The 18530-nt window shown below is 50.1% G+C and overlaps 1 protein-coding gene across 1 annotated transcript in view; it reads right to left on the minus strand.

Annotated features, from left to right (window-relative positions):
* Positions 1-13218, minus strand: part of TGFBI (transforming growth factor beta induced) — a 33232-nt gene extending 20014 nt beyond the window's left edge. Inside the window, exons 1-2 of the mRNA XM_036312775.1 lie at positions 13038-13218; positions 7219-7317 (exon numbers count right to left, since the gene is read on the minus strand). Coding sequence (XP_036168668.1) covers positions 7219-7317; positions 13038-13171 — 233 coding nt within the window. The 5' untranslated portion in view covers positions 13172-13218. The remainder of the gene's footprint in view (positions 1-7218; positions 7318-13037) is intronic.
* Positions 13219-18530: the final 5312 nt, after the last annotated feature.

Consider the following 18530-nt stretch of genomic DNA (forward strand, 5'->3'; position numbering starts at 1 on the left):
GAATTCACTGAGGACAAAAGAAAACCAACTCCCCAGTGTAAACTGGGTCCTGTGGCCAAGTGTGTGTGCGGGTGGGGAAAATGGTGAGAACGACAGGAGATACGGGGCTGGGGAGGAGGGACGGATCTAAGCTGAAAAGTCTCAGCGTGCAGAAGGATAGGTGGAATCAGAATGCTGCAAGGACTCTGAGGCACAAAGGGGTTTCCCAAGATCACAGCTGGGAAGCGGCATCTACGACTCTCCTCAAATTGCATCAAATCCAATTCCTTTCCCAGTGCTCTTGACAATGCACATATTTGGGAGAAAGCCGACTGATTTGGAAAGTTTGACACTGAGAGGACACAGGTTTCTCTCCAATGTGGTCAGAGCTAACCCCTGTCATCACTCACTGTGCCCGTCCAGATGGGCCTTTTGCACCCATGTTCCCCAGCAGCCAGGTGTGGGTGGCACACGACCCCCAGCAGGGGCTCAGTTCCCCAGCTGAAGGCTTTTTCCTGGTTCTCTACCAGGAAGCTTTCTCCTAACCCTCTCACCCTGCTGACCTCTCCCTCCCGGCCCTCCTGCTACCCAGTCTAGCATCCAGGCACTTTCTAGGTGAGCAGGTGTCAGCCGTGCCTCTCGGCCTGAGCCTGGCAGCCCTGTGGGTTGAGATCTGCCACAGCTGGTAGTTTCCCTGCTCCCAGCTGCCCCAACAATACCAGCTCTCCTCAGAACCTGTCTGCTTGGCCCAGAGAAGCAGAGAGCAGCTAGAAACTGGAGACTGAGAAGGACGGTCCATTGAGACAATGTTGACCAAATCTTTCAGGACAAGCAGTCTCTGTTTTCTGCCCTGGAGAGAATACACATGCTGTGGGGAGAAGGGGCTGGGGGCACCCTCAGGGGCCTGGGCCTGATGCCATCTCTCTAGGATAAAGGCAGCAAAGGATGGAGACCACAGGGAGCCCCCATCATCTACGTCTCCCTAGTTCATAGGCTTCTCTGTGTAGAGAGGACCAATTTGTTGGTCTTTGAATTGAACCTCATCAGCAAAAGCTGTTCTAATTAAAGGCTCCTTGCTCTCCTTGGTCTGACACAGTACAATAAGTAAAAACCTTAGGTCAGAAAAGGCAGCAGACACTAATTTTTTTGTTCCAGCTTCCCTGGTCAGAAAAACAATTTGAGGAAGAAAGTGAGGGAAGGTGTCTGATTTAAAAGGGCAATTGGGGAGGGCAAAAAGGTCCAAGGTCTAAGAACAGAGATGCTCTGTTAGGGAGGCTCTCCTTCAGCCCCCTCCAAAATGTTTACTATGATTGGATTAAGAAAGAATTATTCGTGTTTCTCTCCCTAAATAATCTTCCAAAAAGTTAATGCAATAAGTTAAAACAATCACTCTCTCCCAAGTATGCTTCATGCCTTTGGCTGTCTGCCGTGGCTGTAAATTCCCTAGAGATGAAGAGCCCCTGGATGTAGGTGGAGCAAGGAACGGAGCCTGAGAGCCGGTTTCCTGTGACAGAAGGTAAACCATTCAGTGTGTCATGATTTCCAAGAGGAATCGCAGAGCAAACACAGACCAACATTGTCTAGACATCCAACATGCCCTGCAGCCGGGCTGCCTGGAGTGGTGCACTTCGGCACTGCTGGCCTGGGAAACTCAGCTGAGCTTTCTTGAGCCTCCCAGAAGAAAATAAAAATGTTGAGCCCGCTGGTGAAAAAGGGCTTGTTTTAACCTACGGTCCATCCCCAAAGACCTCTCACCACTACTCCATTCACCAGGGTGTAGCTTGGTTAGTGACGAGACTGTCTTCAGAAAATGTAGCTGTTTTCTTGTGGGAATCTGTGTATTTTGTGAGGCCATTTTGGGGGCTCCTGGATGCTGAGCATGTCTCCTCAGTTCCCATGCCCTTCATCATCTCATCAGGGATGTTGGGGAGGTCCCTTGTAGCAGGGGATCAGAATGATACCAGACTGGGGGTGAGCAACTAGGAGAAGGTTGGTGACTCTGGGCCAAATGGCCTCTGCTGAGCCTGAGAAGGCCTTCTCTCTGGGGCCCAAAGTCACAAGTTTTGGGGCTGTAGAGAGAAATCTGGGGCAGTTCACCCAGGCCCTTTAGGGCTGCTCACCCTCGGATCACTGACATTCACCACTAGCTTTAATTCTCCCTGGGGCAGGGAAGTAGAGCAGCAGACCTCCCCACTTACTAGCAGGTGACTTTGAACAGGTTCCTTAGGCTTTCTGAGCCTCAATCTCCCTATACTGATCCGATAGGGCAATTGTGAGAACTGAATGAGCTTACATAGGAAAGTCTCTTAACAGAGGCTTGATATTTACTAAGTGCTCAGTTGTTGAGCTTCTTCTAAAAAACTCCAGGTATACACTTTAAAACTGAAGTTAGATTAATAACTTCATTGAAAGTAATGTCCTATATGAGACCACTGATGAAATCACATTGTAATAAATCTCTCATAACACATCTATGTGGCTCAATAGATAGGGCCTGAATTAGTTTTTCATTGTTGCTGTAACAAATCATCACAATTTTAGTAGCTTATAAAAATACAAATTTATTATCTTACAGCTCTGGATGTTAAAGTCAGAAATCGGCTAAGCTTATGAGGCTAAAATCAAAGGCTGCATTCCTTCTAGAGCAGCGGTTCTCAACCTTCCTAATGCCGCGACCCTTTAATACAGTTCCTCATATTGTGGTGACCCCCAACCATAAAATTATTTTCGTTGCTACTTCATAACTGTAATTTTGCTACTGTTATGAATCGTAATGTAAATATCTGATATGCAGGATATATTTTCATTGTTACAAAATGAACATAATTAAAGCATAGTGATTAATCACAAAAACAATATGTAATTATATATGTGTTTTCCGATGGTCTTAGGCGACCCCTGTGAAAGGGTCGTTCGACCCCCAAAGAGGTCGTGACCCAGAGGTTGAGAACCGCTGTTCTAGAGGCTCTAGGGAAGAATCCACTCCTTATCTTTTCCAGCTTCTGGAGGCTACATGCATTTCTTGGCTTGTGGCCACATCACTCCAACTTCAGTTTTCATTATCACATGTCCTTCTCTGACTCTGACCCTCCTGCCTCCCTCTTGTAAGGACCCTTACATTGGACTCATCTGATAATCCTGGATAATCTCTCCGTCTCGAGACCCTTAGCTTAATCATATCTGCAAAGTTTCTTTTTCCTTATAAGGGAACATGTCCACAGGTTCAGAGATTAGGACATCTGTAGGGGGTCATTATTCTGCCCACCACAGGGCCGGCCATTCCCCAGATGGTACATGGATTCACAAAAATACTCAACAGAACAAAATTCCATGTGAGCTAAGCTGCCTCCTAGGAGTTTGCAGAATGGTATAGGACCTCTAGGAAGCCCTGCCAAACAGAGGTGTCTGGTGTACGACAACCCCTGGTGTTGGGTGTACAACAAATCTCAGCTATTTTGGAGCAGATTTCCCATGGGTCTCAGCTGGCTGGACAGGGAATATGAATTGGGGAAGGAGGTGCTGGTGTGTGTCTGGGGACAGCCTGGCTTCCCTAGATAGCTTCTCAGCATCTTTTTCTTTTTCATCCTGTGACCAAGGTTGTGGGATACAGGAAAGGGAGACCAAGGAGGGCTCTTCTTCAACTTCACTGTAACGTCTCTGTCTGCCCCATCAGAATGAGAGCTACTGGAAACAGCCCTGCTGGCTGATGAAAGCGCAACCACACACTGGCTGGCTTTGTAAGAGACACATTTCTAAGTTTAATGCAGCGCTGAAGAAGCATTAATATTTCAGCCCCTGGGCAAAGCACTGCTTGCTACTAGAGAAAGGGAAGTGTCCTGCCAGCTCATCTTGGCTCTGGAGGAGGGCTTTTGTGCTCGTGAGATGTGTTGCTTGTGAAACAACTTCAAGACTTTTGGAACGGACAGCTGCCGCTCCAACCTGCCAGCTCCTGCTGGCCTCCCGGTGTCACGGTTATGATGTCTGAGCTCCTGCAATGACTAGTACAGTCTCATGATGTCAGCTCTGACTTGGCTGCTAACTAGGCCTCCCTCTCGCCGGGGTTTGCACAAAGGAGTCCTGTCGAGAGACAGGGAGGCTTCCTGACCACAATTTCCTGCACCACCGCTCAAGCTGCTGCATGTAAAAATTTTATGGTTGCCGATCAGACTGGAGCCTAAAATCAGAGTGGGATGCCGTCTCCCTCATAACTCTCTTTGTCTGGTTAGTTATTGTATTACTCTGGTGCTCTTTAGAGTCTGAAATAAAAGCTAACTTAAATTTCCAAGTAATAAAATCCACTCAAGTTCCTAAATAGAGGCCCACTAGTAACTGCTTCCTGTAATAAAACCCATATGCTGGCTTGACAAATAGCACCAAAGGCTCTGGTTCTTCTCTTTTAGGAAATGCAGAAAAGGTATTGTCTGGGAATGATGTCATGTCCTTGAGAGGCGTGCTAAGTGTGGCCAGTGCCCTCCCTCCCTCCACGGAGGTGGCTCCAGGTTCCCCGGGTCTCTGTGTGACACTACCAAGTCTTCACAAACTCCCCTTACCCTCCCCTCCAACCCCTGTGCTTGGTGTCACTTGTCTGCTTTCAAGTTCAAGTTCTCCTTGGTCTTGGGCCTCTGGGTGACCTGGGCTGTCTCCTTCCCTATAACACTTTACACCCTTTCACCCCAATATACACTTCTGGCTTCAGCCTCCTCCCTGGGGTCCTGCTGAGAAAGTTCCCACTGCCCAAATTTGCCCCCCACTGAGACAGGCCTCTGTCCAACCACCCTCATACTCCCCATTTACCAGTCCTCACCCACATCAATGTGCTTAGGGACCCATTTCACCAGGATGACATCAACTCCAGCCAGCACAGCTCTCTCCCCTTCCCTTCCTGACCACCCCTGGCACTAAATTCCTGGGGATCACATGGCAGCTCTGGCCTGGGCCTCGGTCCTGGGCACACCAGCGAACGGTAAGGCTGATCTTTCTCAGCTCTCTTGGGAACAACGGAGATATTTCAACTGCTTCCCCTGTTCTTCCCTGGGTTCTCTGGACCTCTCCCAACTCAGCTCCACCTTCCTGACGAGCACACAGTGTTCCAGGAAGGGACCCTCTTGCCCCAGATCATCAAGTTTTATATCAACTCATGTTGTTCTATCCCCATTCCCTCTTTTGAAGCTGCCTGGAGCAATGGCCACACTGAAAAGTCAAAAGTGCATATTGTCCCGTCTGGTTTTGTAGGGCCAGGCTGATGGCTGGGCCTGGCACTGGGCTCTGCTTGACTCCACTGTATACCTTGTTTTCTGCACCCACACCCTACCCACCTATTCCCTTTCCCAGCGCCTGGGATGCCCTGCCCTCACTGCTGTGAGGTAACTGCACCATCACATGGCCACACTCAAAGCCTAACCTGCCCAGAGGGGGAGATTGGGTCACCAGGACACTGGCCAGCACACCACTGTGCCGCCTGTGCCTGTCCTGGCACACAGATGGAGAAGGACGCAGGTACAGGGCCAGGAAGCCAAGGCAACTCACCATCAACAGCAGTGTCAGCCTGGGAACTGCTGGGGAACATTATCAGTCTGCTCTTAACTGTTCAGGCAAATGCCTCAGCACAGGGCCCCCTGAAATACCAGGGCCGATGCCGCCCTGCTGCCAGCTTGACATCATATTCCCATTTTTAGGGAAACTGGTACTGACACAAAGGTAGAGCTCTTTGAAACCCAGACTCTGACATGCAGAAGAGCTGTTTGCTTGGTACAGATGCTCTGGCCACCTTCCAAGAAGCAATTATATGGGGCTTGGCTTGGAGTTGAGTAATTAACTGTTTATTTAAGCAGATAAGTACGCACATGGGAAAAATCAGAATACTAAAGGTTTTCTTTTTTTAAACTTGAGCACCATGAAAGGATGTGTGGTCCATAATTTGCATAATCTCTTTTGTCCATAGCTGAAGAATTATCCCTGGGTGTTTGCTCACTGAACCCCAAAGGTGTGTTCTCGTAGCTCACTCAACCCTCAGCTTTGAAGCTGGGCTTGGTCAGGTGGGAGCCCGCTGTCCCGGATCTGCCCTTGACAGGCTGCCAGGGGGCTGATGGCTTCTCCCCAGCTCTGCCGTGGTCCCTAACACCCTGGATTCATACTAGGATGGACTAACATAATAAGGATCACAGTTGGGATATTCATTTCCATTTTAAAGGAAGAGCATTTTCCCTTCCTTCAGTTGGTTATGAAACTGAAGGAGATATCTGCTCAAAGCAATGTCACAAACAATACTTAAAAAAAAACCCACCATGGGAAGGTGTTCAAGAGAGCAGCTTAGAGTCTCATAGTCCTTCTCTTATGCAGACAAGAGGAGGGTCAGGCCCTCCCAAGTGGCTCAGGAGGTTTCACACAGCACATCTTCCTGTCTGCAGGAGAGAGCCAGCTTTGAGATCTGTTGACAGTTGGAGCCAACACAGATTAGGTTTCCACGAAATTCTGTTAGAACATGCACGCCGCCCCGTTCCCACCAGGCAGCAGGTGGCTGGGTGCATTCGCCTCCCTGCATGCTGACAGAGGCACCAACAAGCCCCGCTGTAACCACATGGGTCCACACCCCACTGGCACTCTCGCTTCTGTTTGTGTGGCCTAGATTTGCAAGTTCTAAGGGTAATAAGAATAGCAGGGAGCCTCTCACATGCATTATTCCATTCAATCCTCCTATAATCCCATAAGGTCTTCCTATTGTTATTTCCATTTCACAGACGAGGTAACTGAGGGCTCCAAGGTAAAGCAACTTGCCCAGGGAAGCGGCAAAGCCAGGGTTTGAATTAGGGAGTCTGAGCCTATATTCTTAAAATGCTATGCTGACTCATAATTGCACATTTCTAGGCTCTTTAAGTCTTTCTGGGGTGTTTACCTCAGAGCAGGAGTGGTACATAAATCCACCACAGGCTGGTGGCTTCTCCATAACGATAATATTTGTATCATTGAGTGAGGATTAAAAAACACACGCACACACATACATGCTTCTTGTAATCTCAGATCAGCCCTGAAAAATGTATCCAAGTCTTGTCAGGAGCCTTAAAAATGCAAAACAAAACTGGCCGGCTTACTAAAACCGCCACTCCCAAGCACACGGCTCCCTGACACGTTTGCACATGCATCTTCCAGGCTCCCTCGGCAGCCTGCCCTTTCAGAAGGCTGGCAGACACAAAGCCCAGCCTCCTTGGTGGTTGGTGGTCTTGGGAGGTTACAGATACTCACGTTGATTTGCCACAGATTTTCCTCTGGTACCACTGCTTGCAGTTGGTGAAGTACTTTTTGTTGGTGCCGATGAGCTTCTGCACAGCACACACGTTGGGGCTGCAAAGAAAGCAGCAGCGTTAGCAAGACGGTCAGCGTGTCCACCCCGCCTCCATGTCCTTCCCACCCAGTGGGCCCTCCTGGCTCATGTGAACATCCCAGATGTGGAGCAGATGCAGTCATTTCAGTCTTGGTACCGGACGGTGGCTTGGGGCAGACGTTGATCCCCCTGACCTGGATTTCCGTCAGCTTCCTAGAAGTTTCCCTCCAAATTAAAAATTGCCATAGCACCCTAACCAGTTTGGCTCGGTGGATAGAGCATCGGCCTGCGGACTGAAGGGTCCCAGGTTCGATTCCGGTCAAGGGCATGTACCTTGGTTGCGGGCACATCCCCAGTAGGAGATGTGCAAAAGGCAGCTGATCGATGTTTCTCTCTCATCGATGTTTCTAACTCTCTGTCCCTCTCCCTTCCTCTCTGTAAAAAAATCAATAAAATATATTTTAAAAAAAAATTGCCATAGTGTATCATGCATGGACATAACTTCCTCGTGTAAGTATCTTTCTTTGACACGGACATTTGGCAAATGGAAGTAAAAGCATCTTACATGTTTTCAGATGGCATGTTACCAATTGAGATAAGTGGCTAAGTAAAAGCTGTGTGTTTGCTAAGTAAATAAAGCAACTTCCTGAGAGGCCCCCCAGCCTTTCTCTGCATCTCCACCCACACTGACCTGTGCTCTCACCTGTCATCCCAGTGCACCGGGCGCCCTGGTCCGGGTCCCTGTGCCTCCCAGGCAGCTCCACACACATACTCTGCGTCCCCAGGCCAGCTGCCTGGTTCCCAAACACAACCTAGCCAAGTGCCACCCTGGAAACTAGAGGGCACAGCTGGCTGCTGTCAGGACCTTGGCAAGAGACGCTCCCCCACTGAACTCTGTCATTCATACTTGGGCCCCAGCTCCAGTCTCACTTCCCCCAGAAAGCCTGCTGCCGGCGTCCCAGGTGACACTCTTCTACCGCTGACCTGGGACACAGCCCTTGTTTGACCCTGGGCACCAAGCAGAACCCTAGAACTGAGCAGCATGTGTATGTCTCCTTTCTTCAACTACCTTCCAAACAACCTTAAGGGCAGGAGCTCGGCCTCATTCTTTCTTTCATGATCTAGAGCAGTGGGTCTCAACCTTCTGGCCCTTCAAATACAGTTCCTCATGTTGTGACCCAACCATGAAATTATTTTCGTTGCTACTTCATAACTGTAATGTTGCTACTGTTATGAATCGTAATGTAAATATCTGATATGCAGGATGGTCTTAGGCGACCCCTGTGAAAGGGTCGTTCGACCGCCAAAGGGTTGAGAACCGCTGGTCTAGATGGAGCCTAGGGCCAGGCCAGGGTGAAAGGGCAGTTTGGAATGAACTTGAATGAACAGAATGAAAATACAGTGGAACCTTGTTTCTTGAACTTAATTTGTTCCGGAAGGTTGTTTGTGAAGCGATTTGTTCAAAAACAGAATTATTTTTTCCCATCAGAAATAATGTAAATGGAATTAATCCGTTCCAGACCTTCAAATGATTCCCTGTTTTAACCTTTCTATAGACATGTCGAATGTACTGTTTAATTTATTGAACCACCCCCTACTAGCCTTAAAGAAATTTTTCTGCCTCAGAAATGCTATAACTGATTTTCATTTATCCAAGCAACAAGTTTTTCTACGGATTCCATTGCCTGTGATTGTTGTTTTGTGAGCACTTTCACACCCTTAGCAACATTAGCACTCCTGATGGCCTCTTTATGTTTTAAAATTGTGCTAACCATCCATTTCACCAGCAACAAAAGCATTCTCTCCTTTGTTTGTGCCTGAGAGACACTTTTTGTCATGCTGATGTATCAGCAATGAAAGGGCTGTCAGGTGGAAAACTGAAGTTTTGGTGGACAACAGAGGCATTTTTTGTCTGTGAACAACTTGGTGGAGAACAGAATTGTTCGAGATGGGAAGCACCCAAGAACCAGGTTTGACTGTACTGCTCCCAGGGCCATCCAGTTCAGAAGGATCCCCGGAAACCCTGAGGAAAAGTCATGAGCAAATGGGGTTCTGCTGAGAAGCCTTCTTTCCCAGAGCAATGGGGTTCTGGTTTTGTGTATTTTATTCTAGCATCTCAAGTCCTGACCCAAACCATGCGCAGGCCATGTGGTAGCAGGGCCTTCATGAGGCTCCTGGGCAAAGAGGCAGATGTGGTGACCACTGGGAGGGGGGTCTTCCTGCGCTGGAGGCAGGCAGTTCATCTGGCTGAATCACAAGTCAGAGGAAAGCCAAGCAAAGAGGCTGCGGGCCTTCCCATAACCTCTGTGTGCACAGAAGGTCGGGTATCATTCTTTCATATCAATTCCCCTGTTACTTTAAAATGCAATCGATCGGCATCATTGGACGTGCATGGTATTTTTTAGGAAGGCATTGCTGAGAACATGGTCAGTTCTCAGATACCCACTGCCGGTTATTGGGCCACAGGGCAGGCTGGCCCTTTATTTCTCTACCCAGGTGGCTGTCACCTCGTGTTTAGGCTGTGGTTCAGGAGGCAAAGGTGAGTAAGCCAAGGAGGCACAGTGAATATTACTGAGTCGCTGTAAGACCCCGAGGGCCAGAGAAGGTAAGGCTGGACAGAAAACCACAGGCTTGCAGGGAGGAGAGCCCATGTCCCCTTAGGCCTAGTTTTTGGCCAAATGCCCGCAGCTCCCAGAGGATTCTAACAAGAAGCCACCTTGCTTCTGCTTGCTGTCTAGGACTCACAGGTTACAGCATTCCCCAAATAACCCCTAGAGAGTTCCTGCTGGCCACACTCCAGCGCTAGGTGTACCAAACTCAGAAGTTCTTCTATCTGACCAAGCAGGAAACAATTACTGTCGAATTCCCTGCAACTTTCTGTAGGCGTTTGGCAAATCTTCACTGAGTCTCCTGTGGATGTGGCTCTAACATTCCTCTGAGTGAGTTTCCACCGCTGCTGCCTTCTGAGACAGGAGCAGAGGCTGGGGGTTGCTGTGACACCATCCTCCCCGCACATCAGGGTGAGAGGGGTGGGCTGTGCACACGGGAAATTGATGCTGAAGTTTACCCAAAATGGGCAAGCCATTTCTGGACCTTCAGCCTCAAGTACAGCAGCTCTGCTGTGTTCAACTTGGACTTGAAAATCCAGTGCTTCAGGAAATTCAGTCCAGTTTTGGTTGGTGATATTTGGAAGTATGATTGCATTTTTACTTCTCTTTCAGAAATTTTCCCTTCCCTATAGCAACACAGACACAGCTGGGGGTAAAGAGACCACGTCATAGTCACTGCTCTCCCAACAGCTTTCTGTGTTTGGACTAAGTCATTCCACCTCCCTAAGCTGCAGTTTCTCCATCTGTAAAATGGGCACACGAACAGCAGGTGTAATTTTGGTGATGGTAGCACAGGGCAGTACACCAGCAAGGCACCCTCGTTATTTTTTTCTTTCACATCTTGGAGCACACTGTAGTTCCTTAAGGCAGCAAAGAGATTTTTCTTCCCCTTTCACCAGTGTTCACTTTGAATAAAGGTTATCCATTTTACACAGGCAAACAGCCCTGTGGTATTTCCAGGGACAGTTAGATTACAGTAAAGACAAGTGCGCCTGCAAGCATTTTGTCACAGTACCTGCCTGTGCATCCAGACTTTACTGGGGGCGGGGGTGTTCATGTGCCTTCTTAGACCATTCTGCCCATCACAGATCACTACAGGCCTTTCCAACTGCACGGCAAGAAGCTAATCAAGAGGATTAGCCTGGCCCTGGCTGGGTGGCATAGTTAGTTGGAGCACTGTCCCATACACTGAAAGGTGGCGGGTACGATTCCCAGTCAGGGCACTTACCCAAGTTGTGGGTTCAGTCCCCATCACAGCATATGTGGGAGGCAACCTGATCAATCAATGTTTCTCTCTCCCCCCCCCCCTTCCCTCCCTTTCATTCTCTCTAAAAATCAATGGGGAAAAAAAATCCTGGATGAGAATTAACCAAAAACAACAACAAAACAAAACAAACAAACAAACAACCCCAGAATCAGCCTGCAGGGGTATTGGGGGTGGGGAGGTGAAGAGGAAGTTCCTCTAATATCTGAAATTCATAATAAAGAGCATTTGCATTAAAAAAATACCCTGTTTTCTGGCTGGTTAGTGTCTCTTCTGTACTCTTAAGGGAAGGTTTGCTGTGCAGATGGTTCTTGGTGGAGTTCTATCAACACCTTTGGGGAAGTTTCGCTGTGATGTGCACAGACACCATTCTAGGTGACAGTGCCCCAGGGTCTATTATAGGGGTCTTCTCCTTAGTGGCTAAGACACAGAGGAGCACAAACCTCCCAGGCAGATACCATAGCACCCTTCATTAGCAAGGAAGGCAGAGGGACAAAGGTGAGCTGGGCAGAGACAATGAAAATGCCAGTTGCTCACATTTTGACTTTTATGGCTTACATCCCCCTCATCTTTCTGACATGTCCCCTCATCCTTTTGTACCAGACTAAGTGAAAGGTGCTTCTGCCTCTTCCAGAAAGACCCCAGGCCACCCTGGTGCTCTCCTCTTTCTGCAAGGGTATTGCATCTGTGGCCTGGCCTGGCTTGATTTCACTCAGCAGAGTGGCCAGGCTCACTCCCAGCAGCCTCCCTCCCTGTAGCCCCGGGTGCCTGAAAGGCCAAGTAAGTGCCTAAGGCCACAGGCAGAGGTAACTAGGAAGCGACACCCAGCCCAGAGCAGCCCTGGGTGGGAGCCAAGGCTTTGAAAAGTCCGATGAAGTCAACTCTAATTTCCCCCAGCAGTGAGTTTTGATCTGACTACAGATTCCCCTGGCACTTCACATGGTGGTCTGGTCACTACCTGGGTGCGGATGGCTAGACCCAGAGCCATTTGGGCCACTACACAATGACTCTATCCACACATAGTTTTGCCTAGCTGTGAAAAAGGAGTTGGTGCAGCCAGGCAGGCTGGAAGGTGTGGCAAAGCCCCGCAGTGAGTGAGCTAGATGGCCTCGTTTGGGAATATTGCCCACCTCTGCCTGGGTTTGCCAAGGCCTTTACCAGGTCAGACCCTCTACCCTCTTCAAACAATGTCTTCTTATGTTAGCTGTGCCCCTAAGGAACATGTGCAATGACAATGTTCCAAATTTGCAAACTTGGCTATTATTTAAAGAGAGTTTCCAACCTGGCTCTAGTGTACACTGCAGGACCATGGGAAGTGGTGGCCCCCTCTGGACTCAGTTTCCCCATCTGTACAATGTGTGTCAGGCCATGGAATTCTCCTGCTCACCTCGCAGGCAAGGAGATGCCACACTGCCTCTACTGCCCTGGCTGTGCCCAGAGAGCGCTGTCAGATGCCAGGTGAGCAGGAACCTGGGGGGCGTGGATGCTACCAGCCTGTGTGGCCCCAGTGTCACCTGTGGAGGTGCTGGCCAAGGTCCCGACTGGACGGGAATAAGTGTACTGTTGGGTACACGCTTTGCCCTGGCCAACTTCCCACGATGATTCTGGGCACAGCTGCCAACCCCGCTTTCCTCCTGTTCGCTGGGAGCAGAAGCTAAAAGCCGGGTTGGGCGTCTCATGCTCTTGCCTGAGTCTGGGGTCGCTGGTCAGCTCTTCCACCCACTTCCTCCGCTGGGCTTTCCCTCTACGGTCCCCTCCCTCTCCCCACTTCATGCAGGGCTGGTCCCTCAGAGGGAGCGCCCCACGCAAATGGCTTTGTCCCCGCGTCCCCAGCCCGTCCCGCCACCCCAGCGGGCGGCCGGCTTACCCGTGCTGCCGACCCCGGAGCCGGCTGTGCTGCAGCACCAGCTGGTAGGGCGACTTGGCGGGGCCTGCCTGCGTGGCGGCGGGACCCAGGGCCAGCGCCAGGGCGAGGGGCAGCAGACACAGGAGGAGCGCCATGGAGCTAGAGGAGTGCTGGCCCGGGTGGTGAGAGCGCCTCCGCCCCGTCCCGCTAATAAGCGGGCGGCGAGGGGCGGGAGGCCTGGCGGGTGGGTGGAGGCGGGAACCCCGGTGCCTCCCCGCCCCGCCCCCTGCCCGCGGGCCAGGGCTGTGAGGCTCCGCTCACTTTCCGGGCCGGCCAGCCCTCCCTCCCTCCCTCCCTCCACCCCCACCCCCCAACCTGCTAACTGGCACCCAGGCTACAGGTCTTGGGAGAAGCTGGAGTGAGGGGTAGCTGTGCTCCAGGCTCTCCGCACACCCCCCTCCCTTCTGGAGCCCGCAGGACCTGACCTCAAAGGGCCTTCATGGTCTTGAGGCTACAAAACATTGCCCCAAGTGGGGAGAGAGGCCATACTGAGCCCCACAAAACGCCCAGCAGACTAGCCTCTGCATTCCAAGAGCACCCCTCTCTCCCAGGCTTGCTAATTGAAAGACAGATAAGGAATGAAGCCCAAAGAATGTGGGGCAGGTTTTGCTAGACTCTAAGCTGGTGTTGGAAGGCCCAGAGAAGGGTGGGGTCCGTCACCTTGGTGCATTCATTCTCTTTCAATAAATATGTGTGTGCACTGTGGCCAGATGGATGCTGCAAAGATCTCTGCCCTGGAGGAGCGCAGAGCAAGTAAACAAATTGTCACAGGGAGAGAGGATTCGCCCAAGCACTGATTAATCACCCACCAGGCAGTTACCTGGCTCTGCTAGCCTGGGGGAGACAAAAAGGGATGAGTGGACGGGGTCCACGCTCTTTCTGAAAAAGTTCAGTCTGGAGATCTGCAGGACACCCAACCAGGTGCCCTGGAGCGGGGCAGCGTGGGTCTTGGGAGCCTAGAGGAGGCCCCAGGCCTTGACACCTTCTCTTAGGCCTGAAGGGTCAGGAGCTTACCAAGCAAAATGAGGCATGCATAAAATGAGGCTTGCATTCAGGGAACTCAAGTCGTGGGTTTGGCTAAAGCAGGGAGGGGGGCGGGGGTAGAGTCAAGGGTAGAGGGAAGCCGTGTTGCAGGGCTGAGACCCAAGCTAAGAGTCCTGCATGTGATGGAAAAGCGGGCAAGTGACACCATCAGTGTCAGGAGCAGGCCAGAAGAGGATCAGCTAAAATAAAATAAGGCAAGACTGGAGGCAGGAAGGCCAGTGACTAGGAGGGGACCATGTGAGAGCTTGACCTGTGGCAATGAAGGTGGGCATGAGGAGAAGTGACAAACCTGAGGGGTGTCTAGGGGTAACAAACTCAGCAGAACTTGGAGGCTGCACATAGGGTATGGGGGAGAAGGAGGAGTCAAGGGTGCCTAAGGTGCTATTGGCATGGGCATCTTGGTAGGTGGTGGTACCATTTTTACTAAGGGACAGAACGGGTGCAGTCTGTCAGGAGAGGGTAAGTGGTTTGGACATGCTGAGTTTGAGGTGCTTCTGATTCATCGAGGTGGAGTATCCCGTGGGCAGCGGAATATATATAAGGATCTGGAGCTCCAGCCAGAGATCTAGAGTGAAGACTCGGATGGAGGAGTGTCTTTGGCCTGTAAGAAGCCGACACTGTGGGAGTGGATACATTCTTTGGGGTGGGCATGTGGAGCAAGAGGTGAGTGATGACAGTTGATGGAGGAGGTATGGCAGCGAGCAGTCACCGAGGAAGTGAAGGAGTGCTGACAGGAGAGCAGGAGGAAATGGGGAGTGTGGGGCCTGGAGAAGGGAGCTGTTAGCAGCAATGCTGCACACAAGCCTGTCCGAAGAGCATCCGCTGTGCCTCCGATGAGAGGCAATGGGGAGTTGGCTGCGGAGAGCAGGTGGGCAGAAGCCAGATTATGGGGCCATGAGAGACAGCAAGTGTAGAGTATAGATGAGTCTTTCAAGATGTCTGTCTGAGAAGGGAAGGGGAGAGTCAGGGTGGAAACTAGGGCAAGATAGAACCAACAGAGGCTTGGACATGTTAGGATGCTGAGGGAAAGGAGCTGGACAAAACCATGGGAAAGAGAGAGGGGTAATCAGAGTGGGGGAGGGAGGGAAGCAGGAGATGAGCATGGGGGCTGGTGGAGGGACAGGGGATTGAGGGAGTAAAAGCCACTGAGGGCCCGACTTGAGGGATGGTGGAAGGAGTGGAGAGGAGGGAACAGTTTCCAGGGAGAGTTCAGTGGTAGGCTTGGCTAGACTTGGAAACCTTGTGGGCATGGAGGGTAAGGGAGAAGGGTGAGTCAGAGACAGCCTATGAAGACTGGATGCATGTTGGGCACTGGTGAAGGTCCACATTGGGCTGCTTGCTGGGTGGGAGGCATGACTGCAGGTGTGTTCACATCATGCCTGATGGCACCCTGCATTTCCAGGAGGTCATGTCCAGGAGGAAGCTACCTTCAAAGGTCTGGAGTTCAGGGGAGGTATGAGGACTGGAGATGCAGATTTGAGTCACCACACTAGCAGGTGGTGGCTAAAGCCACAGATTGGACAAACTCCCTTGAGAGCATGTGTTAGAAATGAGGAGAAAGAGCACGGGGAAGAGGAGGAGATGGCAGGTAAGAGCCCCGGGAGCACCCATCTGGAGAGGTTGAGGGAAGGCAGAGAGGGAATCCTGAAGGGACAGAGGTCCTGGGAGATCCAGAGTGGCCACAGGAGAGGAGAATGTCAGAGAGCCACCATCATCACCAGGTGGGGCAGAGAGTTCCAGCTGTACCCTCTCACTGAGTGGTTCCTAGGCTATGGTTGTCACTCAGGAATCCAAAGACCACAGGCTACAGAAAGTTTTCTGTAACGTTCTGATTCCAGGTTATATTGTCTGTATTGAAGACTAGGTGTTCTGGGATGGTTTTGACCTTGGAGAGAGCTGGATCTTTTTCTGGTGTCCTCCCTGTCTCCCCTTCTGCCTGCAGGAGCCAGTCCCAGTGCTGTCCTCTCTCCACATTGGGTAAAATGTTCCCTTTGTCTGTCTCTCTGTCCAGATAGGGCTCATTCTGCTGGCTGGTGAGGACTTCAGTCTGGAATTCCAGGACTTTCCTGAAAATCACTCCCTGAGAGAGGGGAATGCCTCTTCTGCTGCATTAGGTCTAGGTTTGGGCCCCTGGGACTTAGGTCCACTTTATCTAAGAATCCTTTTTTTCATTGTGATCTTATTATCATTTTCTTTTTTTCCTGAAGCCTCAAAGAGAAAATCTAGAGTACAGGATAGGAAGCACTAGTCTGATGATTTCCACATCAACAAATCCTATCTGCTGACTTTTGCTCCGTCGGTGATCATGCAAGAGAGAGGTGTCTTTGGCAATGACCCTACTCAGTAAGTCGATATGGATGAACCCTCGGTCAGGAGTTGGGAAGGCTGCATTGGGCGGGCTGAGGTCTGAGTGCACAGCAGCTTCCTTGGATTGGCATCCAAGTCTAAGCTGCTGTAAAACAGCCCCTTTATAAAGTTGGGGTGGTCCTAACCCGAAGGGCATGGTAAGAAATGATAAGAAGTTTCAGAGAAGGAAATGCACCGAGAGGGGAGGAAGTAGCCTTTGGCAACTTTGCTTGATGGTTTAGGGTCATGGGTCTGCCCGCAGGGGTCCAGCCTTGCCTGAGCAATGGCACTGATCTAACAAAGCTATTGAGTGAAGGCTCTGAGGCAGGCATCCTGAGTTGAAATCCCAGTCTGGCTACTTACAAACTGTGTGGCCTTGAGCAAGTTGCTCAACTCCTCTGAGCCTCAGCTGCTACTTACCTCATAGAGATGATAATAAAACCTACCTCAAAGGGCTCTACGATACATTACATGATATAATTCCAGCAAAGCAGCTAACGAATATGAGTTGTTACTGCTCCCCAGTAATTGTTTTACAGAATAGAGGTCACGGAAAAGATATGAAAATTTAGCAACAATAGAAGGAATTATCTGAAAAGAACCATTTAATTGGTTGAAAGCAAAACATTTTTCTGTTCCAACATGAGACATAGGACATTGGGAAGGCTCACGAATATGCAAAGTAGGCCTGGAAGTTCCCCCGCTGGAGCACTGGCTGTGTTCCAGTTTTAGGAAGATGCCCTTTGTGTGTAGGGCCTGGGAGCCCTTCCCGGTCCAGCTCTTCCTCTAGCATTATTTATAGGCTTTGGGGCAAGTCAGGTAATCTCGCTGTAAAACTTCACTCATCTGTAAAATTAACATTCCATGACTTGAGTTTTTCCATGAGCTCAGAAAACAGACTACACTAATACTTCATTTACTGTTTAGATGTAAAAAAAAAGTTCCACCTCCATGCCCCAACACGACCCCCTCTCCAAAACCATACAATGCAGATCCCTGTGAATGTGAATGTGTTCTCCTACCAGAGATTGCTGCTGTGGGGGTGTTGTTGTTTTTTAAATCCCCACCCAAGGATATATTTTTATTGATTTGAGAGAGAGAAGAAAGGAGAGAGAAACATTGATGTGAGAGAGAAACATTGATCGCTTGCCTCCCGTTTGCGCCCCCGAAAGGGGAATGAACCCACAACCTTTTGGTACACTGGACGATGCTCCAACCAACCGAGCAGGAGCCAGGGCTTTGGGGGTGTTTCTGTTGCACAGGGCAAGATGCGGCGGAGGAAGGAGCAGGTCCTCCATCCCCAGGTGACTGGAGCCAACCAGGCTGAGCACCGCTCTCTACAAGACCTTTCATTTGGGAAGGATTTTCTTTCCATTTTAGACAAACTGAAGAGAAAGAGATGCTTGTTTGGAACAGTAATTACTGGACTTTTTCTGGCACTTTATAAAAATGACTACTTTCACATTCTGTGGCTCATTCAAGATCACCAAAAACAGTTAGTTGTTGCTGTTGTTGTTGTTTTAAATAAGTGGAGCTTGACAACAGGCCTTAGACATCAAGATGAATTAGTAGCTCCAACAAGTCCCTCACAGAGGACGCTAAGAAAGAAACTGGTCTGTGTCTGTCAGGGGGAGAGCTGGCATTTGCAGCCTGGCTGACTCCGTGCCTTCTTTTTGTCATCCTCTCCTGTGTTCCTGGTGATGTCGGGCATCAGTTAGAGGGATGGCACAGTCAAAATAACTCCCAGAGGGCACTCGGCCTTCCTAACCTGCCCCCTGTAATGAATTAGAAAGCTCTTAAATTCAGTTCCCTAAGACTTGCTAGGAAGAAAGAAGGGTTGGTTTGGGCAGGATGGCCAATTTAAAAGAGCACATGAATCAAATTTGGGGGAAATGTTCCATTCTTTATACAACACACAGCACTTAGAGCAGTACTTTCCACATAGCAAGTATTTATCCACCTAACAAACACATGCAAGAAACATCCCAGCTTATCAAAATTAAGAGGTGACTGTAGTGCCATTTAGGGAATTCGGCTTTGGTTTTCCAAAGATTCGCCACTCAA

Source organism: Myotis myotis, unplaced genomic scaffold (assembly GCF_014108235.1).
Source record: "Myotis myotis isolate mMyoMyo1 unplaced genomic scaffold, mMyoMyo1.p scaffold_m19_p_6, whole genome shotgun sequence".
In the NCBI taxonomy this organism is placed as follows: domain Eukaryota; kingdom Metazoa; phylum Chordata; class Mammalia; order Chiroptera; family Vespertilionidae; genus Myotis; species Myotis myotis.